Source organism: Rhinoraja longicauda, chromosome 10, assembly GCF_053455715.1.
Source record: "Rhinoraja longicauda isolate Sanriku21f chromosome 10, sRhiLon1.1, whole genome shotgun sequence".
Classification (NCBI taxonomy): Eukaryota; Metazoa; Chordata; class Chondrichthyes; order Rajiformes; family Arhynchobatidae; genus Rhinoraja; species Rhinoraja longicauda.
This window is the reverse complement of record NC_135962.1, coordinates 12,499,732-12,521,031: the sequence shown is the minus strand read 5'-3', so window position 1 is coordinate 12,521,031 and position 21,300 is coordinate 12,499,732. Positions and strand designations below refer to the sequence as shown.

Below are 21,300 nucleotides of genomic sequence, written 5' to 3'. Positions count from 1 at the left end.
GATTTCAATAATCCAACTTAGGACTCTTACCCATCCTGCCATTCTCTACACCCATCATAAGTGACAGTTTCTTTATTGATCTGGGCTCTAGACTCTTGAATTCTTTTTCTAAACTTCTTTATGACCTTTCTTAGAACTCACCTCTGAATAAACATATCTCCTTAGAAGACTCAAGGTCAAAATTGTTGATGCTCCTATGAAGAGTCATTGGATGTTTTATGTTAAATATGCTATATAAATGTGCATTACTGTCGAGTCAAAAATGGTAACTAAAAGATTCCAGGCAGAACAAATAACCAATTGCTCATAATGGCACCACACATTGATAAAGGTTACTTTATTTAATTGTAGTAATCCAATGTATTGCATGTCTGTTTCTTCATAAAGTCTTCACGGTTACATAAAGAAAAACAAACTTGCACTTCAATGGGGTTGTAAAACACAAATACTGCAATCTTATCATATATCAGCCTCCTAAAGTGAAAATTCAAACCATTCTTAATTAAAAAAATTAAAAGACTTCAGATTTTATCCTTGACAGCAAAACAGTGCAAATTTTCACATCATAGTGCGACTGTATTTGAAACCATTTACATTCGTACAGAGGTTTCACACACAATGCTTACATAATGCTTCCAGGTCAGAAGGCAAATGCTTTCAACAGATAGCAAAATTGCACTCTATTATAGTAGGATTTATAAGCAAAGAAAGTTGAATATTAGGACTGTCACTGTTTTATTGATCTGTTCTGTTTCTTTCCCCCTTCGAGCAAGCACACAGTATAATTAAAACCAAGGCAACAACTACTTCAACTTTTCTCAATTCCTACTTTCCCATAAGATTTTATTTATCAGTCAAAGTGCTTTAATGAGTTGAAAACAAAGAGGCGTGCTATTTTTTTTTAAAAGTGTTCTTCAATATTTAGGATTTTAAACAAAGAATTTATGACTTCCATTTTGGAGAACTGCCCAGGAGTCTGGACACTCTTAATAGAGGCCAGTGCAAAGAAAACCAAACTAAAACAATGAATGAGAGAGGAAAAAAAGGTAAAACGTGAGCAAAACTGATATGGCCAAATTCTCCACATGTCTGGGTGCGGTGCTGGGATTGATGATCAATGTTTTTCCAAGCCAATTGCAATCCGACTATAAAACATACCTCACCATTATAATTCAATTAATTGTTTCAACAGTATCATTATTGAATTTCAGTGCTATAATTCCATATGCCATTAAGCTCAAATGGTCTCAATCAATAGTCATCTGTGGGTTGGGCATTCCATAATCACTTATTATTGAGAAAGAGACTAATTTCAACATTTAATTATGCTGGTTCAAACAGTTGTCTGACAGCGGACAAATTAAATGGAAAATACGTACAGGATTCCCAAGGACCATTTGGTAATGTTGCAATAATATTGTGCCCATGACATGCAATATTTCAATTTAATGTCATGTTACATGATCGTTCAGCCTATGATTATCTACGATTTTTACACTTTGGATTTCAGGAGTCAACCACTGGAGAAATGCTAAAAATGGTTTCCTATTTTCAACAATGGTCCCAATATCTTGCTGAAATAGTCCCACAGATGATGGCAAGCCTCCAATATATTATCTATATTCTGGCAGCCATTACCAATATGTGACTGGATAGCATATCATTTCAACGTGGAAGGCATGATCACAGTGCCCAACACTTTCTTAAATTGACATGCACTGCTGAAGCTACACATCAGATTAGATATCTTGACATTTGGGACTAAAGTGTTGAGATTCTCATCAGTATGGTTTCCTGCTGAGAATTGGGTTGTGAAGGAGGTTTGCAAATGCATTTTTCTTAAACCAATATTAAGTGATAATTATGAACCATCAAGAGCTGGGGCAGAACTGTCCTTTAACAGTAATTAAAATAAACATGAACTCTTCAGGACCTGGGAGCAGTATGTGAACAACACAAGTTGACCTATTACAAGTGCAGGATTAACGTGGTACCATTTTGAATAGACTTGTACATTTCCACAGACACAAAGCTGCCTTTAGTATGTCAGGTTAATTAAGTCAGTATTGGTTATGCAGTTTCATTTCCTCAGCCATATTGCAACATGAAAAATAAATATGAGAAAGTCAGTGGCTATATCCCAAATAATCAGTAGGTCAGTCAGTCAGCATGGGATTGCTAATCCCTATCTCCAACAATGAAGACGGAACCAGAGGGCTTGCCCCACTCATGCAAAGCCATGTATTTGGTATCAGTGCACCTGTTCCAACAGTTGCATTGCTGGTTCCAAAATTAAAGATCTTTGTTCAACGGCAAGTACGTGTAGTATCTCTTTACCGTTAGGGCTTATTTGTGTATACCTTATTCCATTGTGCCTTATTCCATTGAGGAAGTTCATCCAGAAAGCTGTAACTCTGGACTTTAAAATAAAATCTCCTTTCCTACACCACCACAGTTACTTCCACCTCTGCAGAGAACACAAATTCTCATGAGGATATGGTTACATGTCACCAGTTTACAGAGTGCAGATGGCCACTTCAAACATGTGAGACTAGGATGCAAGGTTTTGCTTTCTGACACGTTATACCAAAGCCAACTCTGTTCATATCCGACATCCAGGAACAACTTCCTTACACCCACTGAATAGAAAGAGGGGGAGATCAGGTGCAAGAATCCTAGTGGACCTTTTCTCTTTTCTGACCCCAGGATGCTGCAAGTCCAGTGTAATAACTTACTTAGCAGCAGTGCAGATCAGGCATCAAACTAGACACTTCCCTGTTTAGACCAGTTCAATACAATCCGGGAATCCATTTAACTAAAGTCATGTTCGCCATTCCAAGTCTGGGAAAGTGTGGAGAAAATAGGTTGAAAAGTCAGATAAGAGATAAAGCAATTTAGGCATGGGTTGACATTATACACCTCCCTTTACATTGGGGTGCATTATATAGCACGCGTCAAAATCAATTCCACACCTTCCAATTAAAGTCCAATTTCGCCCAATTGAGTACAGTCACCTTTGACCGCAGCAGAAAGGGGAGTATGGTAGCCACTTAATTAACGATATTCTGCCTTTCTTCAAGTCTTCACCTTATCTTGCAGAAATGGTGCTACATTATCTGCTCACTATTACTGGCGGGAAGAACCGTAGAAATGAGCGACTCCCCAAAACCATTATTTTTTTTAAGACAGTGCTCACAATAAACTGGTCAGAGATCTAAGTGCCACATAGGAATTAGAGATAGTGATGAAACTGATCGTTGGTGGCTAATATTATACAAATCAGTAGCAATAAAGTTTAGACTAGATCTGGATGAATATACGGTCTCACACAGACATATAAAGTAATGCAGAAATGAGTATTCTGGCACCACAGATCCTGAAGGCAAACACAGACATTTCTATGCGTTTGAGTTATTTAATCTTTAAGACGTTGATATTTACAGTGTTACTTGTCACCTTTCTGCCTGCAAATCCAACACTCTGGATGCACTCTGAGGCACTAGTTCATTGGCAAGTTATACCCTGCAGGACAAGGTCCTGATTTAGTTGCACTTAAGGCAGGTGAGATCGAATGAATTCGCACCCAGAATTATTCCTTAAAAAAATATTTTGGCACATTAAAATAAAAAAAGGTCTGAGGTATTTGCAGTAGCAGAAAACTACACACTGTTAAGGTTAGACTTCATAATGAGATTAATAATCATTTTCAATGTGAAGGGAATTAATGCAAACATGGTTTATTTTCAGATGAGCTACAAGCCTAATTCTGACCCATATATTCTGACCCAAGTCACATTATTTTAGAGTGGTTGTGCCCATACAACATATAAGGGGGAGAGGAACGGGGAGAGATTCATTACTTAAGCACAAGTATCCTTTGGTGCCTACAGTGTCAGATTCTGCATCGTCACTGCACCAGTCTATATAAAACTGTACAACATAAATTATTAGTGTCAAAAAAATCAATCTACGCTCCTTCAAGAGGCTATATTGTTTCAGGAAGCTCAGTCGTCCATACAAATTATGCCATAAATATTAAAGCTTATACCAACAAAGTGTTATATACATTGGAAATTATAAGCAAGACCACAAGGAAAAACAGGCATCCTTCCTCTTCAATGATGGGTGCACTCAAATTAAGCAGAGGATCCAAATTATTTCCTCAACGGCTCTATGTTACATTTAGAATAAAGAGGCATCCCACCCTTGACCACTCCAAAACCAAAAGACAGCAGTTAGAAATCTCAAGAACCCAGATTATAATCACAAAAGGTTATCTGACGCTGGGCATTTTGGAAGTTTTGCTCCAGTTCACTAATGTGTACGGTGAAAACAAGCACCTGCTTGTGGGGGAAAGATCTCATCAGTTTGACTCAATGTATTCCTCAGGAATCGCCACAAATGATAAGACTAAGAAGTGCATCTGAAAAATGAAAGCTCACAAAAGCTATGCCACAGTCTCACTAAAATGTGGTGCGACAGATATGTAGCCGCGGGTAGGTGCTCACCTGCGCAAACCAAAGCCACTTGCTGGCACTGGAAGGTGAGAAAAGCATCTAGTGGGACTATCTGCAGCCCCACAGAGGTGACTCCCCTTTTTTTTTAAGCTGCTCTGGTAATGAGTATTATCTTTAAGCCTGCACTTTGCATTGTATGGCAACTGAAAGCCTCACTTCAGAAGCACAAATAAAACAGACCAAAATAATCAAGTGGTAATCATTCTCAGACTTCACACTTTGGGTCTCTCTGTGAAATGATTACAACTGAAATGGCTCGTGGGCTCCTGGCAAGGACCAACTTAACTCATGATTCAGAAAGTACTTCTGGGGAGAAAGATACACTGCCTGTATTCCAAGAACTACAACTATGGTTTAATGCAGAAACATCCAACTAAAGTCAGCTTTTTACAATTAATCTTTGCTCTGCATGGATTATGCCATGTAGTGAACAGGTTTGTCATCCATCCTTCAACCTTCAGCCCTAGATATTGAGAGCCAAACAAACACATGAGTAATAGCCACAAACAAACATGGTGGGTATCAAGTGCCATCTTCCCCTTGTCACGGAGAACCAGTGCTTCAGATGCTCTCACCACCTTCAGGCAAGACTTGGAATGATTTTTACATTATTCCTTGCCTTGGATCATCTTTTTTAAAACATTAAAGTTAATTGATGCAAAGCTTTAAAACTGCACACAAGCAGCGGATGCTTGCAGCTTGCAAAGGGCTCTTGGCACGGGCTAGCTGCTGGGTTTTCAGTCCAGTACAGCTGAGAAAGTTTAATAAGCAGATTTCAAATGGGTGAAAATGCCGATTGGGAAATACTTCACGTGGGAAGACCACTGAGCTGCCAGCTGGAAAAACTTCACATCATTCCATTCCACGCCATCAATCGTCACTGGAAGAGAATCAGAGGTAGAGTAAGCACATCGGCAAAGTTAAGTATCCATTTTCTCTTTTAAAAATGGATGAGATTTTAGTATGTGCAGAAATGCATGATCTGGCACGGTGAAAGAGTGGGAAGCAAATTCGTTAGGAAACGGTAAGTAAAAATTGGGCACATTACAAAAACAGGGTGAAGAGGAGCAGAATGGGCCTAATTCTTTCAAAGAGCTGCTTGAGCACAATGGTTCACATGGCCCGTGCCTGTGTTGCATAATTCTGCATAATTCACGAGGACTCATTTTTTGTTTTTATCTGCTGAGAAAGTAAACCAAGATTTCCCGTGCCAATTCTGAATGTTTTAAGCAAGCTTCCTATGTGTACTAAATCGACGTGCTTTGAACAGATAACTATAAGCAACATCAGATATTGAGGACACACAAAGCTTGAGTAACTCAGCGGGTCAGACAGCATCTCTGGAGAAAAGGAATAGGAATAAGAAAAAGGAATACCTATTCCTTTTCTCCAGAGATGCATCTGACCCGCTGAGTTACTCCAACTTTTTGTGTCCATCTTCGGTTTAAACCAGCATCTGCAGTTCCTTCCTACATCAAATATTGAGGATTGGGCTATGCCAAGCTGGCTTGATTGTACTAATGCAGGGATCTCCAAACTATGGCCCGCGGGCCACATCCAGCCCGCCACGAGATTTTATTCGGTCCGGAGCAAGCTCTTAGGCGTTGGGGACTGGAGGCAGAAGCTGCCGGCGAAGGTTCACCGGAGAGTGGATCACCACCGACCCAGAGCCGGGACAAGGCCAGAGATCGCAGCGCCCCCTCACAAACAACACACTCAAGGAAACTTCCCTCCTCGCCGCCACCGCCAATCACCCGGGGAGAGAGTCGGGGTAGAGGGAGCAGCGAGTGAGAGTGGAGCGCGGGGAGGGGGAGGGTGACAGAGTCCGGTGAAGGAGCGCCACCACTCGCGGGAGCTGCTCCCTCCCTCTCTTCCCTCTCCCTCTCTCCCAGAGCCAGCGAGATCTGCGCCGCTTCTCCACTCTCTTCCCCGGCCCCGTCTCCCTCTAACGCAGCGAAATAAGGACAAACACAAGTGGAACTTCCCTCCTCGCCGCCACCACCACCGCTCCCCCCGGGGATGCGGGGCTTCTGAACAACAACTACAACACTTGCGTTTGTTCTTATTTTGCTGTGTTAGAGGAAGACGGGGAAGAGAGTGGAGCAGCGGCGCAGATCTCGCTGGCTCTGGGAGAGAGGGAGAGGGAGAGGGAGAGGGAGGGAGCAGCACCCGCAAGTGGCGGCGCTCCTTCGCCGGACGCTCTGACACCCTCCCCCTCCCCGCGCTCCCACGCTGCTCCCTCTACCCCAACTCTCTCCCCCCCCCCCCATCTCTCTCACCCAGTGGTGGTCACTGTATTTTTCCTGTTTTATAAATAATTGTATATAAACATAGCACAAAAAGTAAGGAAATTTGTGTTTGGTAGATTATTTCTTTGTTGTAACAATGCTTCTTGGCAATAAATCTTATACCTTTGGAAAGCCTGTTTATTTCCCTTTTAAATGGTGCCACATTTGTAAGGAACATGCATTTGTGCGATGAGCAGCAGAGCTGAGTATATGGGTTGCGCCCATGAAAAATGTGCCAAATCTTCTCTGCCAAGGCCAAACAGCTTATTCTGCTGTTGCTATTGACTCTTGTTTTGAGCTTCTGGTACCCCCAGGTGCTGACAATCAGGTGCCTCGTTGGCTGACTTGCGACAAATGCTGGTTGAAGAATGGGATGCCATCCCACAACAGTGTGTGACCAGGCTGGTGACCAGCATGAGGAGGAGGTGCCAGGCTGTTGTGGCTGTGTATGGTTCTTCCACACGCTACTGAGGCTCCTGTTTATTAAATGAATAAATTGTTAAATTGCCAATATGTCTTGTTTCTTCAGACTTCAATCATCCAATCCACCAAACAACACCGAACAAGAGTCAATGGCAGAATAAGCTGTTTGGCATTGGCAGAGAAGATTTAGCACATTTTTCATGGGCGCAACCCATATACTCAGCTCTGCTGCTCATCCCACAAATGCATGTTCCTTACAAATGTGGCACCATTTAAAAGGGAAATAAACAGGCTTTCCAACGGTATAAGATTTATTGCCAAGAAGCATTGTTACAACAAAGAAATAATCTACCAAACACAAATTTCCTTACTTTTTGTGCTATGTTTATATATTCCAATATTTCAAGCTCTTTTTAAAAATTGCATATTATTTATTTGTTGCCATATAAACCTAATGTTATCGAACCTAATCTAACCTAACCTAGTTTAACCTTTCCTAATCTAATCTAACATAACCTAGTCTAAACTTTTTTGAGTTCATTAAATTTATAAAACTCACACTTTATTTTTTCCTACGGCCTGCAAAAATGTGCCAAATATGTAATGTGGCCCTCATGCTGAAATGTTTGGAGGCCCCTGTACTAATGCATAGTATGGTTGGATTTGACTGGATATCACGCAAACAACAGCTTTTCACTGTCTCTCGGTACACGTTGCTATAATAAATCATTACATGCAATACATGCATAGTTCCCTGAAAGTGGTGATGTAGGTGGACAGGTTGGTGAAGAAGGCATTTGTCATCTTCATTGGTAGGGTATTGAGTACAAAAGTTGGGATATTATGATGCAACTGTACAAGTCGTTGGTGAGACTACACTTGGAGTACTGTGTGCAGTTCTGGTCACCCAGCTTTAGGAAGGATGCCTTTAAGTTGGAAAGGATGCAGAACAAATACACCTGTTTGAATTACTGAGAAAGGGTGGATAGGCTGAGACATTTTTCTTTGGAGCCTAGGATAAAGGTTGGCCTGATTGGAGTATATAAAACCTGTGAGGCATGGATAAAGTGAAGAGTCAAGAGTCTTTCTCCACAGGGTAGAGGATTCTAAAACTAAAGGATGTGTGCTAAAAGTGAGAGGGAAGAGATTTAAGAGGAACCTCAGAGGGCAGACCGTATCTGGAATGAGCTGCCAGAGGAACCTATAGACGTGCTTATAATTATCACTTTCAAAAGATCTATGGATATGTATATGCACAGAAAGGCTTTAGAAGGATGTGGGCCAAATGCAGGCAAATGGGGCTAGCCCAGAATACCAACTTGGTTAGTATAGACAAAATGGTTCAATGGACGTGTTTCCATGCTGTACAGTTCCATGATTCTATTACTGTGCACAATACCCCAATTATGTAGAAACAAAGAGCTGCAGATGCTGGTTGATACCACAAAGTGCTGGTAACTCAGTAACTCAGCGGGTCAGGCAGCATCTCTGGAGAAAAAGGATAGGTGATGTTTTGGCTCGGGTCCCTTTTTCAGAATGAAAGTAGGGGGTGGGGGTAGGGGTTGGAAGAACTGGAGGTGAGAAAAGACCAGGACAAATCAAGGCCAGCAACAATTAGCTTCGGGCAGTGAGGTGCCCTGGTAGGCCCACAGTTGGCGAGGGAAGGTGTAATCTCAAGAGGGATACAATCTGGTGAACTGTGGAACTGGTTAAATGACTAGGGTGGAGGAAGGGGGGAGTGGAGGGGGGTGTTTGGAGAAGTTACTTAAAGTGATACAATTCAACGTTCATTCCCCTGGGCTGTAAGCTGCCCAAGCGAAATATGAAGTGCCGTTCCTCCAATTTGCGTGTGGCCTCACTCCGGCAATGGAGGCGGCCCAGGACAGAAAGGTCAGTGCGTGAATGGGAAGGGGAGTTGAAATGGTTAGCATTGGGTGGTCCTGCAGGTGTCGGCGAACCAAGCGCAGGTGTTCAGCAAAACGGCCGCCAAGTCCACGTTTGGTCTCGCAGGAGCCCACACCTGGAACTCTATCAGTAACTAATAATTTGAACTCCCCTTCACCTCCCCACGTTGAATGTTCTGTCCCGGGCCTCCTCCATTGGGAGAGTACGATCACACGCAGACTGGAGGAACAGCCCCTCGTATTCCACGAGGGCATCTTACAATCCAAGGTACGAACATATTTCTCCAATTTCAAGTAATACCCCCATCCCCCAAACCCAGTGCGCACCCATTTCACTTGAAATTCTTGATTAGTACAGGTCATAGAGTCAAGAGTGATACAGTGCGGAAACAGGCCCTTCTGCCCAACTTGCCCACACCGGCCAACAATGTCCCAGCTGCACTAGTCCCACTTGCCTGTGCTTGGTCCTTATCCCTCCAAACCTGTCCTAACTGTTTCTTAAACGATGGGACAGTCCCAGCCTCAAGGTGTCAGAGGTTATGGGGAGAAGGCAAGAGAATGGGGTTGGGAGGGAGAGATAAATCAGCCATGATTGAATGGCGGAGTAGACTCGATGGGCCGAATGGCCTAAGTCAACTCCTATTCCTTGTGACCCTATGCCATTAACCAACCCCAATCCCCCTTCACCTCGTCCAATTTCCTTTTTATTCACTTATTTTCCCCTCCCCCACAAACCCTTCCACCTACATCCCTCCCTCTGGGCTTTACATTTCACTCCTTGACCAACCATCCTTTTGTCTCTTTTTCACCTATGCCAGTTACTCTACATTTGCCAATCAAATCCACCTATCGCTTGCTTGTCTATTTCCCAGCCCCACCTCTCTTTCCCAGCTTTCTTCCCTCTGCTCCTCTCAGTCTGAAGAAGGGTCCTGACCCAAAAGGTTGCCTGTCCATTTCTCTCCACAGATGCTGCCTGATCCGCTGAGTTCCTCCAGCACTTTGCTTTTTGCTCTACATCTCCAGTGACATTAGTCATGTAAAATTTCTGGATGGTGAGGGATGAGTGCAAGAACAGGTCTGCGTATATGGGATACTAATCTCTGAAAGCCTGAAGGAAGGGGCTCACCAAAACATACATTGGAAGGTTGGAATTAACCAAACTAATCCTTGAAATTGGGTTTCAGCTGTGGTTCTAGAATAGCAGCCTGTCCTCAAGTCGCAATCCAGGGGGTGCAAGTACAAAATCCAGATGGCTAGCAGTGCATATTGGGGGGGATGAACTGTCAGAAAGCTTTGCTCTAAGTGGACATTAACAAAACCCTTCGAGTGGGCATAAACAATCCCATTCTGTCCAACTATAACAATGGAAAGAAACTTAACTGGCTGTCATCACATTGCTACTCTAGCGGCTGCTACATTTCTTACATGACAAAGACCACACTTCAAAAGTGCATGGTGCAAACAACAAATGACGACAGCAAGCTTTGAGATGCAGTGGGTGCAACATAGTGCCAGTCTCTTCTTCTGCCGATCCATCTGTAAGATCACAGCCAAACCGTGCACCTAACCATGTGTAGGAATGAACTGCAGATGCTGGATTAAACCGAAGATAGACACAAAATGCTGGAGTAACTCAGGGAGCATCTCTGGAGAGAAGGAATGGGTGATGTTTCTGGTCGAGACCCTTCTTCAGACTGCTGTCAGGGGAGAGGGAGATACATGGATAAGGAAGTGTAAGGTGTGAAAACAGGACAAAGGGAATGGGGATCAAGGAAATGTAGACTAGATCATTGTTAGCTGGGAGAAAGTAGCAACAAAGCAAATAGATAAAATGTAGTCAGAGACAGTAAGAATGGTTGGATAACTGGGAAGTGGGAGGGATGGAGAGAGAGGTAAGCAAGGGCTATTTGAACTTAGGTAGGTCAATGTTCAGATCCTGCTGGGGTGTAAGCTCCCCAAGCAAAATACGAAGTGCTGTTACTCTAATTTGCACTGGGCCTCACTCTGACAATGGAGAAGGCCCATGACAGAAAGGTCAGTGTGGGAATAAGTGTTTAGCAACCGGGAGATCGGGTAAGGTAAGGCGGACTGAACGGAGGTGTTCAGGAAAACAATTGCCGAACATGCGCTAGGTCTCGCCGATGTATAGGAGTCCACACCTGAAACAGCGGATACAGTAGATGAGGTTGGAGGAGGTGCAAGTGAACCTCTGCCTCACCTGAAAAGACAGTCGGGGTCCTTGGACGAAGTCGAGGGAGGAGATATATGGAGATATAGGGACAGGTGTGCACCTAACCATAGCAGACTTTCAAGGAGAGATTGTTACAGGGCAAGTAAGCCCAATTCTTTCCCTTCATACCTTGCAGCATGGTCTGCTGCTGTTTTGCAGTGCAAATTAACCGGCTGATGCCTTCAATCACTTGGCTCTTCGATTCCAATTCTTTGTCTTTTGTTTTCTTAGGCAAAAACATCACTGTAAGAAAGTTATTTCATACATAAACATGAGGTATTAAAATACTGTGCACAGTAGATAATTGCATTCCAATGTGCCACGATAAACAACATCAAAAAATAATTGGGGACGCAAACACGTTGCAAGGCAAGGCATTGGACTTAGAAAAGGCTTTTGTGGAGAAGCATATCTCCCATTATTATTAATAACTGAATAGCAGTGCCATAATTTAGACGACTTTACCACAGAGTGCACATGGGCTATGTCCTTAGAGGGCCGGCCGCGCTAAAGGTAGGTAAATGTTAGCAACCAAACCTCATGTACGCCTCATCATCCAGTAGCAATGTTACAGATAATTAAACAATATAATTAAAACAATGGAATCCTAAGATTTGATCGAAGCATGACACGGTTCTTTCTCAGCAGGTCAGGCAGCATCCATGAAGTGCTTCCAGGGTGGCATGATGGCACAGCTGGTCGAGCTGCAGCCTCCAGCGCCAGAGACCCAGATACAATCCTGATTCTGGGTGCTGTTTGTGCGGAGTTTGCACGTTCTCCGTGACCACGTGAGGGTTTCCTCCGGGTGCTCCCTTTTACTCTGGGTTTGTAGGTGAATTGTCATCTGTAAATTACCCTGAGTGTGACAGGATTGGGAAAATGGGATAACATAGATCTAATGTGGGTAGACACAAAATGCCGGGGTAACTCAGCAGATCAGGCAGCATTTCAGGAGAGAAGGAATGGGTGACACTTCGGGTCAAGACCCTTCTTCAGACTGATGTCAGGGATCCTGAGATGCTGCCTGACCCGCTGAGCATTTTCCGTCTACCTTAGATTTAAACCAGCATCTGCAGTTTTTTTTCCTATAGATCTAATGTGAATGGGTGATCAATGATCAGCATGGACTCGGTGGGCCGAAGGGCTTGTCTCTAATGCTGCTTCTCTAAACTAAACCAATTTTCTTTCTTGGTTTTAGATTTCCAGCAACTGCAGCTCTTTGATTTTAAACAAGTAAAATCCTGCTCTCTGTAGTTTCTTACCCTTTTTGTTCTTCTCCTTTGTCACCACCGTCATGGACATAGTGGGCAGGGTTGTAATCTCCCCACCATTGGGCAGCCTGCTGACCTGGAGCGAGCGGAAGGCGCACTTCAGTGTGTTCTTGGCCGCGGCATCCTTCTTCTCTGGATCCTTCTTCTTGTCGGCCAGTTGTGCAATCCAATAGTCGACCTGCAGTCCCATCAGTTCTCCACTGTGACCGAGGCTCTGTGAACTGACACGAGACAAGCAGGGTGAAGTTACTGAACCTGCCAAACACTCACTTCACATTAGCGTTCATCAAAGGCCCATCACTTTGAACAAAATAGCAAACGGAACCATCGAGCAAACCCCGTGCAATAAATATGATCCACGTGAATATGCAATAAATTCATGGCAGATGCATTTATCCATGTGACACCACCACCACAGCATTATCTGATCTCTGCTGGAACTATGAATGGGGCTGGGAAAACAAAATGTGATAACACAAATGCTACCAGCCACATTGGTACAGGCCTATGGAAGGTCCCGTGATTACTTTAGCTTTACTTGCAGAACAGAGATGGATTAGGGTAAATAATTAAAAAATGGAGGTTGATTACAAAATACCAGGTTGAACAGACCACTGCCACCGACAGGACGCCATCAGTTGCCATGGGGCTCCCTCTCCTCGCTCCTGCTGTTGCTTCTAGGTGGGGTATGTCGGCGACTCTGGGGGAAGAGGAGGAGGGGGAAGAGGCTAACTGGACAGAGTGATGGGAGAGGCAGGCGGTGGTGGTCGAGTGGGGAGTGGATAACGCGGACAGCAAGAAGCAGCAGCATGTGAGAGGGACTCGCTGATGCACCTCGCGAGTCGGGAGTGGGGTCGTAGCCAGAGCTCTAAACGGTTGGGGAGATGGTGGGAGCCAGCGATGGGTCGGCAGGTCATTCTATTCACATTCAGTTTACAACGCCACCTGTGGTCACTCAGGGATTTTCAACTGAGCGCTTGTAATTTTTGTCCGGATTACCGGGGGGGAGGGGGGGCAACGACGACGACATCAGGATGACGACGATGAAAGTCGGTGTTCAACCTGTACTAAAATGTTTTTATTGCAGCAATCCGACTAAGATGGACGTCAAATATAAATGGTATGCCAATGTGAAGTTTAGCCAAAATAATCCAATCCTTTAATAAAATAAGCAAAGTCACATTACTTCTTGGCCAAGTCGCATAGACCATGTTAGCCTAAACAGGTTAGACTCCAAGCACTTTATGTTTAATTAGATAGAATTGAGCTGAACACCACAGTGACAGTGTCAGTGGATGTGACATTGTCAAAGGAGTCATCCTGCAGATCAAATGCGAAACTCCCAACTTCCATCTCAGATGTAAAAAAATCCTGAGGCTTAAAGAATGCTCACCAAAACACAAGTCTAGGCAAGTGTCCCAAAGTCACCTATCCATTTTCTCCAGGAATGCTGCCTGACCAGCTGAGTTACTCCGGCATTTTTTGTCTATCTTCACTAGAACATAAGGTCTGTTTCTATCCTCACAGTTGCTGCCTGACCTGCTGAACACTGCTAGCATTCTGCTCTCACTTCAAAGACCTCATGAATTTATTTAGAAAGAGATCAGTATATTCTTCCCAGTGTTCTGATCAATATTCATCCCTCGCCTCTAATCAAAACAATCTGACTATTATAACAGTGCTGCTCAGGGGAAGCTGCTGGGTACAAATCGCCTGCTGTCTTTTCTATGTTACAATAGTGACTACATTCCAAAAGTGCCTAATTGCCTGTAAAAGATGCCAAGTCAGAACAAGGTTGTGAAATGCACTATATTTAGTACTAATCTCTTTTTCAAAGGCAATTAATGGCAGCCAAAATCATTGGCGTGAATCCAATTCTTACTGAGTGAATGAACAGCATGATCGGTTGTGCAAAAAAAAAAAAAAAGGCCTGACGATATACTTTGTCCATGTCCTTACCTTGAATACAGCCCACTTCCCACGGAGGGTGAGGAGGGTGGGGTAGGGGAGGCTTCCTTCATTGCCGGAGATAGCGCCGGGGGTGTGGAGGACAAGACACTGGAGCCTGTAGTGGCAGCATCATCTGAATCACCTGCAGATAACGTCAACTGTTTTACAGGACTGTAACAACTGTTTGACACTGCTTTAAAGGATTACTGTAAATTGGTATTCCATCAAATCCCATTACGCACAGGTTTAAAATCAGACTAGACATTTTTTTTTGGTTGCTTGTAATCCATTTGGCCTTTCGGAAGAAATGACAAACCTGAGGTGGCTGAAGACTGCTCCACAATCCCAACTTTCACAACCTGCAAGCAAAAATATTACACATTCAGTTCAATGTATTAAAAACACACAAAGCAGCCAGGATCAAGAGCCTCCTCATTTCAATGCACCTCATTTAGGTTTACTCGTCTGGAATCCATATTTACATTCACCCTGTAACATTTATGAAGAGACTATCTTGTGCATGACGTGAACAGTGAAAAGACCACGACATTAATTATATAAGACTTCCTCTGCCTTGCAGAATGAAGTGCTGCTGCTTTGTTCCAAGATTTTACAGACCATTTATACTCCACCTGATAACTCAAAACATACTTTTTCTAATGGAGGAAACCATTAAAAAAAAGTCACAAAAGTTAATTGCTCAAATGCTCCCTGAATACACTTTCTCCCAAGTCAGGCAGATGTCTAAACATTCCCTCCAAGGTACCTGTACATCTTCACTATACCCTCCTACCAACAGCGCCCTCCAAAGATTTGTGCTCCCAATATTTCCTCTCTTGGCACTCATCTGCACACTCCGGTCACATTGGAAACAATGTGGGAAAAAGATGACGACAAAATTGGAAGGGAGCAATTACTTGATTTACTCTTTGAGGAATGGTGATAAGGGAAGAGTGGATGTACGAGCCTCTCCAATGAAAAACCACAAAGACAATTGTGAAACATTAAAAGACAAAATTAGATCACTTACTCCAATAAAGGGAATGAATTTCTGGCAAGAGTCTTCATCAGGGCTAAGAATAAAAAAAGAAATAGATTAAATCTAATCCAGAAACTCATGTTTACGAATGAGTAGGAAATTATGCAAATCTGCACATGCAGTAACAAGTCAGCTTCATCTAATATTCGCCATTGAATTTGCATTAATGTGCAGTAACATCATTCTTTGAATCAGCTGCAAAGGTTTATGTAGAGCTATTGGGAAAGTCATATAGTGTGGCATCAGGCACATACCACTCCAGGCAACATTATCTCCTCGTCTATTGTAATATGAAAACGTTTCAGAAAATCGTGGTTCTACAGAGGATATTAACTATGACGGCATTAGGGATGAACTAGTTTCAGAGTAGGACTTGAGAAGCTGGCATTTTTCCTTTCACAGCAGGAAAGGTTCAGAAGCGATTTGATTGAAGTGTTCAAAATCATGTCGGGATGTGGTAAACATGGAAAATATTTTACAGTGGCAGAAGACTGAGCAACTAGGTGTAAAAGGACCCGAGGCGATACAAGGGTAATTCTTTCTTTCTTCACATAATTACTACTCTCGGGAAGGCACTGCCCTAATGCATGGTGGGAGCCAATTACACAGCAACATTCAAAAGGAAATCGATGAACTACTGAAAGGAAAATCTTTAGAGCTATGGGGAAAACAGCAGGTTGCTTGCAAAGGGGGATAGCTCCACCACATTAGCAGAGGCAGCGTTGGCCAAGTGACGTACTTCTTTGCTGTATGTTTAATTTCAGAAATTTAATTTGTTTTCCAGCCAGCTATTTAACTTCCCAGAAAAAAAAAATCCACGTCAATATTCTTAAAAGCATGGAAATTCATTAAAAAAATAACCCTTTAAGACTTAAACTAAGCAATCTGGCAAGAGCCATGTGCTGGTCCATAAGGATGGATGTACAATGTCTCCTGCAAATCTCGTATTATCAACAACATATCCACTAAAGGACGGGGTTGGGGGTTAAAGAGAGCATTTATTTCAGCTCTGGCAGTAAATATAGCAATGAATTTTGTAAACAGCAATGTTCCAGATTACAAGGTCTCTCATGGACACAGATAAACATAAAACCTAGGCCATATATCAGGACAAATATTTGGAACATTGCAAGACACAGGAGTTCTTGTGTGAGTACGGGAATGTGATAGGATACATAAATCTTCAGGGAAAACTTGAAACTTGACAGGACACAGGAATTCCTTGAGTACTGGGACTGTAATACAGCAGAAACCCTTGGTTCATCAGGCAAATCTTTATTGATGGGGTATTGACAATGAAGTGGCAGAGCAAATGAGACCCCTCTTGGAGCATGGCTCCTTAACACTGGTAAGAAGAGCTACATTCTCAGTGTGATGATTGTTTCTAACACTTGATGTGATTCTCACTAAAGTCTCTATTAACATAGAAACATAGAAAGTAGGTGCAGGAGTAGGCCATTCGGCCCTTCGAGCCTGCACCGCCATTCAATATGATCATGGCTGATCATCCAACTCAGTATCCTGCACCTCCCTTCTCTCCATACCCCCGATCCCTTTAGCCACAAGGGCCACATCTAACTCCCTCTTAAATATAGCCAATGAACTGGCCTCAACTATCTTCTGTGGCAGAGAATTCCACAGATTCACCACTCTCTGTGTGAAAAAAACCATTCTCATCTCGGTCCTAAAAGACTTCCCCCTTATCCTTAAACTGTGACCCCTTGTTCTGGACTTCCCCAACATCGGGAACAATCTTCCTGCATCTAGCCTGTCCAACCCCTTAAGAATTTTGTAAGTTTCTATAAGATCCCCCCTCAAACTTCTAAATTCCAGCAAGTACAAGCCAAGTCTATCCAGTCTTTCTTCATATGAAAGTCCTGCCATCCCAGGAATCAATCTGGTGAACCTTCTCTGTAATCCCTCTATGGCAAGAATGTCTTTCCTCAGATTAGGAGACCAAAACTGTACGCAATACTCCAGGTGTGGTCTCACCAATGCCCTGTACAACTGCAGCAGAACCTCCCTGCTCCTATACTCAAATCCTTTTGCTATGAATGCTAACATACCATTCGCTTTCTTCACTGCCTGCTGCACCTGCATGCCTACTTTCAATGACTGGTGTACCACGACACCCAGGTCTCGTTGCATCTCCCCTTTTCCTAATCGGCCACCATTCAGGTAATAGTCTGCTTTCCTGTTCTTGCCACCAAAGTGGTAATGAATGAAGTTAGACTATTAACTGGCAGATTACTTAAAATTTGACGCTGGTCAGGCAAATAGCGTCAGCCACAATGAAACAAGAACCATGAAAATGCCATTAGAATTTTTCAAGTCTTATAGGTCCAAGTTTCCATATCATTTTAGGAATGCTAATAAACATGCCAAGGACTTTAGGCCACTCCAATGCAGTCCTTTGAAACTGACACACTGAGGTACAGAATTTAAGTCTGTAGGTTCAGTTTCCTGGATTGGAAGTGCCCATACTTAACCACACCATCTGAGGTGGAGCATTTGCCCCATGTGGAGATCCAATAGGATTATCATTAAATACTTGTGGAACATTGATCCATTTTAGTAGGAATTGGCTACTCTTGGATTCAGTAGAATACATAGCATGAAATTATTTGTAGAAATTAAAGGAAACATGTTGGAGCAGCATGTATAGTAATCGCCTGCATTATCCCATGGGCCACTTGGGAGCCAGAGGACGCGCTGCTGGGAAGAAAAGAGGGCCTGGCATGGGGGAACCACCGTGAGGGGCTGGGGGTGGGTGGGGAACGGAGGAGAACAGAGGAGGACCTGACGCAGGATACTTTGTATCTTTCTAAGTGCCCTTTACGTGGCAACTATTTGCATACCTTGGGTATGCAAGCAAAGAGTTTCACAGGCGACTTGTCACCTGTGACAATAAAGTATTCAATTCAATTTATTATAGTGTCAGATGACTGTGAACCTTTGGACACACCGGCGTACAGTCACAGCAACAGGCTGTTCAGGAGAAGACTCACGCACTTTCATGCCTCTGTACTGCAGTTACCTGGAGGGATGTCAGCACACTCCAAAAGCTTGATTAACACACACTCAAATCACAAGCATCTTTAGTTCAAAAGGCAGGCCAAGAGGCTATCAACTAGCTCGCGAATAAATAGGGGTAAGAGAAGCAGCAGCAAAAAGGCATACATTTTTTTTTTTAAGCCAGTCTTTTCCTTTCACTTCTTTAACAAGGAAGTGCGCATGTTGCCATTCTTACACGGTTGCAGGATCAAATTCTTGGCGCTCCATACCCCTCATTGTGGGAATACCCTCACTGCACCAAACTCAAGGGCAACTGCTAATGGCTTCTAGTCAGCATTATCAATGTGCTGAAGATAGACACAAAACGTTGGAGTAACTCAGCGGGACAAGCAGCTTTTCTCGTGTGAAGGAATGGGTGACGTTTCAGATCGAGACCCTTCTTCAAACTTCAGACCAAGTCTGAAGAAGGGTCTCAACCCGAAACATCACCCATTTCTTCTCTCCAGAGATGCTGCCTGTCCCGCTGAGTTACTCCAGCATTTTGTGTCTATCTTCGATGTAAACCCAGCATCTGCAGTTCCTTCCTACACTTATTAAAATGCAGAATAGGAGGGGACAGTACTGAGTTGATATTCTATCACGTAACATCTAGCTGTGGTGTAGAAGCATGGTGACATAAATCAGATTTACTGGCATTCATCCGAGTTTCCATTTAAACCATTAAAGCAGCAGTGGGTAAACTTGGTGGAGTAACAGTTTCATTGGGGTAGTCCAGATAAATAAAGGACTTTGATAGCAGTGTGATTTCTTATTTTCTGCACCAATTCAGCACGGCGTCTCTCTCCACACGTTGTCTCCACAAGAAATTCTCAAAACACTACATTTTCTCCGAAAGGGTTATGTGCCCAGCAAATAGAACGAATTTTCAACTTTATGTATTTGTCGAATCGTAACAGAATCTTTGTTAATTCAAGAAGAAACAAAAAGACTGGCATTAAAATCAAGTAAGCGTATTAAAAAAGGAAAACCCAAGCAAACTCTGGTACCTTATGTTAAAATCAAAATGAAAGCTCTTTTTCCTTTATTGAAAGCAACCACGAGAAAACAAAAATCACATGTTATTACATGGACCAAGCTGCACTGGAGGGTTGATCAGTACAAGAACTTGTCTCTGCCTTGCTGGATGCTTACATTCAAGCACTGAAGACGGTCCAAGTGCACATTGCAAACAGCTCACATTTTTATTAAGTTCATTCTCGCAGAGAGTTAGGCGAGATCCAAGGCATGACAAAACAGAGGAAGAGCTAACAAAAGAATGTACCAAAATCACTTTCAGAACATTAACATTTTCAAATGCCCCCCCTCCACCTCTTGCTTTTGATTCCATTCGTGCTGCCTGTTAGAAGCAGCGGCCTGTACAGCAGGTCAACGATTGTATATCAAAGATAGACACAAAGTGCTACAGCAGCTCATTGGGACAGACAGCATCTCTGGAGAAAAAAGGATCGGTGCCGTTTTGGGTTGGGACCCTCTTTCAGACGGTTGATCAGTACTAGATATATCTATCGGCTGAAATAATGAGAGTGGTGATCTATAAACTGTCTAGCATAGTCACTGTGAGATTTTAAGCACACATGCCGTGCTGGGAGGTGGGGTGGAGGAGGGGAGGGCAACTGGATCTGTCTATATTGTCCGAAAGTATACGGGTGTTGCCTTTCAACCTGGATCAAGTTCTGTCAGGCCGCTAGTGGAATAAAATCGTGTAAAGCATCAGCGTGCAGAACAGACCGGTGGAGAAAACTAAGATATTAAAAACTGTCTGAATACATCTGATTTTTTGATCGTCTGAATTTTTTCTTCACCCCCCCCCCTGCCCCCAAACACCCCTGCCCCCCAAACCCCCCCCCCCCCCTTTCCTTCTAACTCATCTTTACAATTCTCCTTTTTGGTGAAGCCTTACTCTTTTCGATTCGTTGAGATGCTCCTGTTAAGTATCCTGGAGCTTTTGATGTATTGGAGGTGCAATTCAGAGCAGGTTGTAAAAATATTCAGCTCTAAAAATGTGGGAGTTATTAGCGGAGACGAGCAAGTTAGCATTTTGAAGCAGCTTCAATTTCACTTTTTTAATGCTTCGCTTCAAGAAGCCAAAGCATTACCTCTTGGCATGCTTATAATTGATTCAGTATTAGATATATGGATTCACTGCCAAGATTCTGTTACAAACCAATAAATGCAGCAAACAGAATTGTTCACTGCAGAGACAGCATAATATTGGGTAGAAAGTCTACTTTAACTTCAAGTTCCTGTTATTTTTTTTCCAGTTGTTTTGACATATCATGCTTCAGTTGCACAAATGGCAAAAAATTTGTAAAGATCTTTTTTTTTAGAGACACAGCGCAGAAACAGGCCCTTCGGCCCACCGGGTCCGTGCCGCCCAGCGATCCCTGCACCTTAACACTATCCTACACCCACTAGGGACAATTTTTTAAAAACATTTGCCCAGCCAATTAACCTACAAACCTGTACGTCTTTGGAGTGTGGGAGGAGACTGAAGATCTCGGAGAAAACCCACGCAGGTCACGGGGAGAACGTACAAATTCTGTACAGTACAGCCCCCCTAGTCAGGATCGAACCTGAGTCTCCGGCGCTGCATTCGCTGTAAG

The 21,300-nt window shown here is 43.2% G+C and overlaps 1 protein-coding gene across 6 annotated transcripts in view; it reads right to left on the bottom strand.

The window, feature by feature from the left end:
• Nucleotides 1-341: 341 nt before the first annotated feature.
• The window catches only part of pacs2 (phosphofurin acidic cluster sorting protein 2), a 220,422-nt gene continuing 199,463 nt past the window's right edge, over nucleotides 342-21,300 (bottom strand). For 4 of the 6 annotated variants that reach the window (XM_078406219.1, XM_078406222.1, XM_078406220.1 and 1 more), the window contains 7 exons: nucleotides 19,684-19,716; nucleotides 15,614-15,656; nucleotides 14,900-14,942; nucleotides 14,593-14,725; nucleotides 12,625-12,854; nucleotides 11,492-11,605; nucleotides 342-5,397 (listed from right to left, as the gene is read on the bottom strand). In XM_078406219.1, coding sequence (XP_078262345.1) covers nucleotides 5,279-5,397; nucleotides 11,492-11,605; nucleotides 12,625-12,854; nucleotides 14,593-14,725; nucleotides 14,900-14,942; nucleotides 15,614-15,656; nucleotides 19,684-19,716 — 715 coding nt within the window. In that variant the 3' untranslated portion in view covers nucleotides 342-5,278. The remainder of the gene's footprint in view (nucleotides 5,398-11,491; nucleotides 11,606-12,624; nucleotides 12,855-14,592; nucleotides 14,726-14,899; nucleotides 14,943-15,613; nucleotides 15,657-19,683; nucleotides 19,717-21,300) is intronic. The other 2 variants (XM_078406221.1, XM_078406223.1) reach the window with 1 other exon arrangement.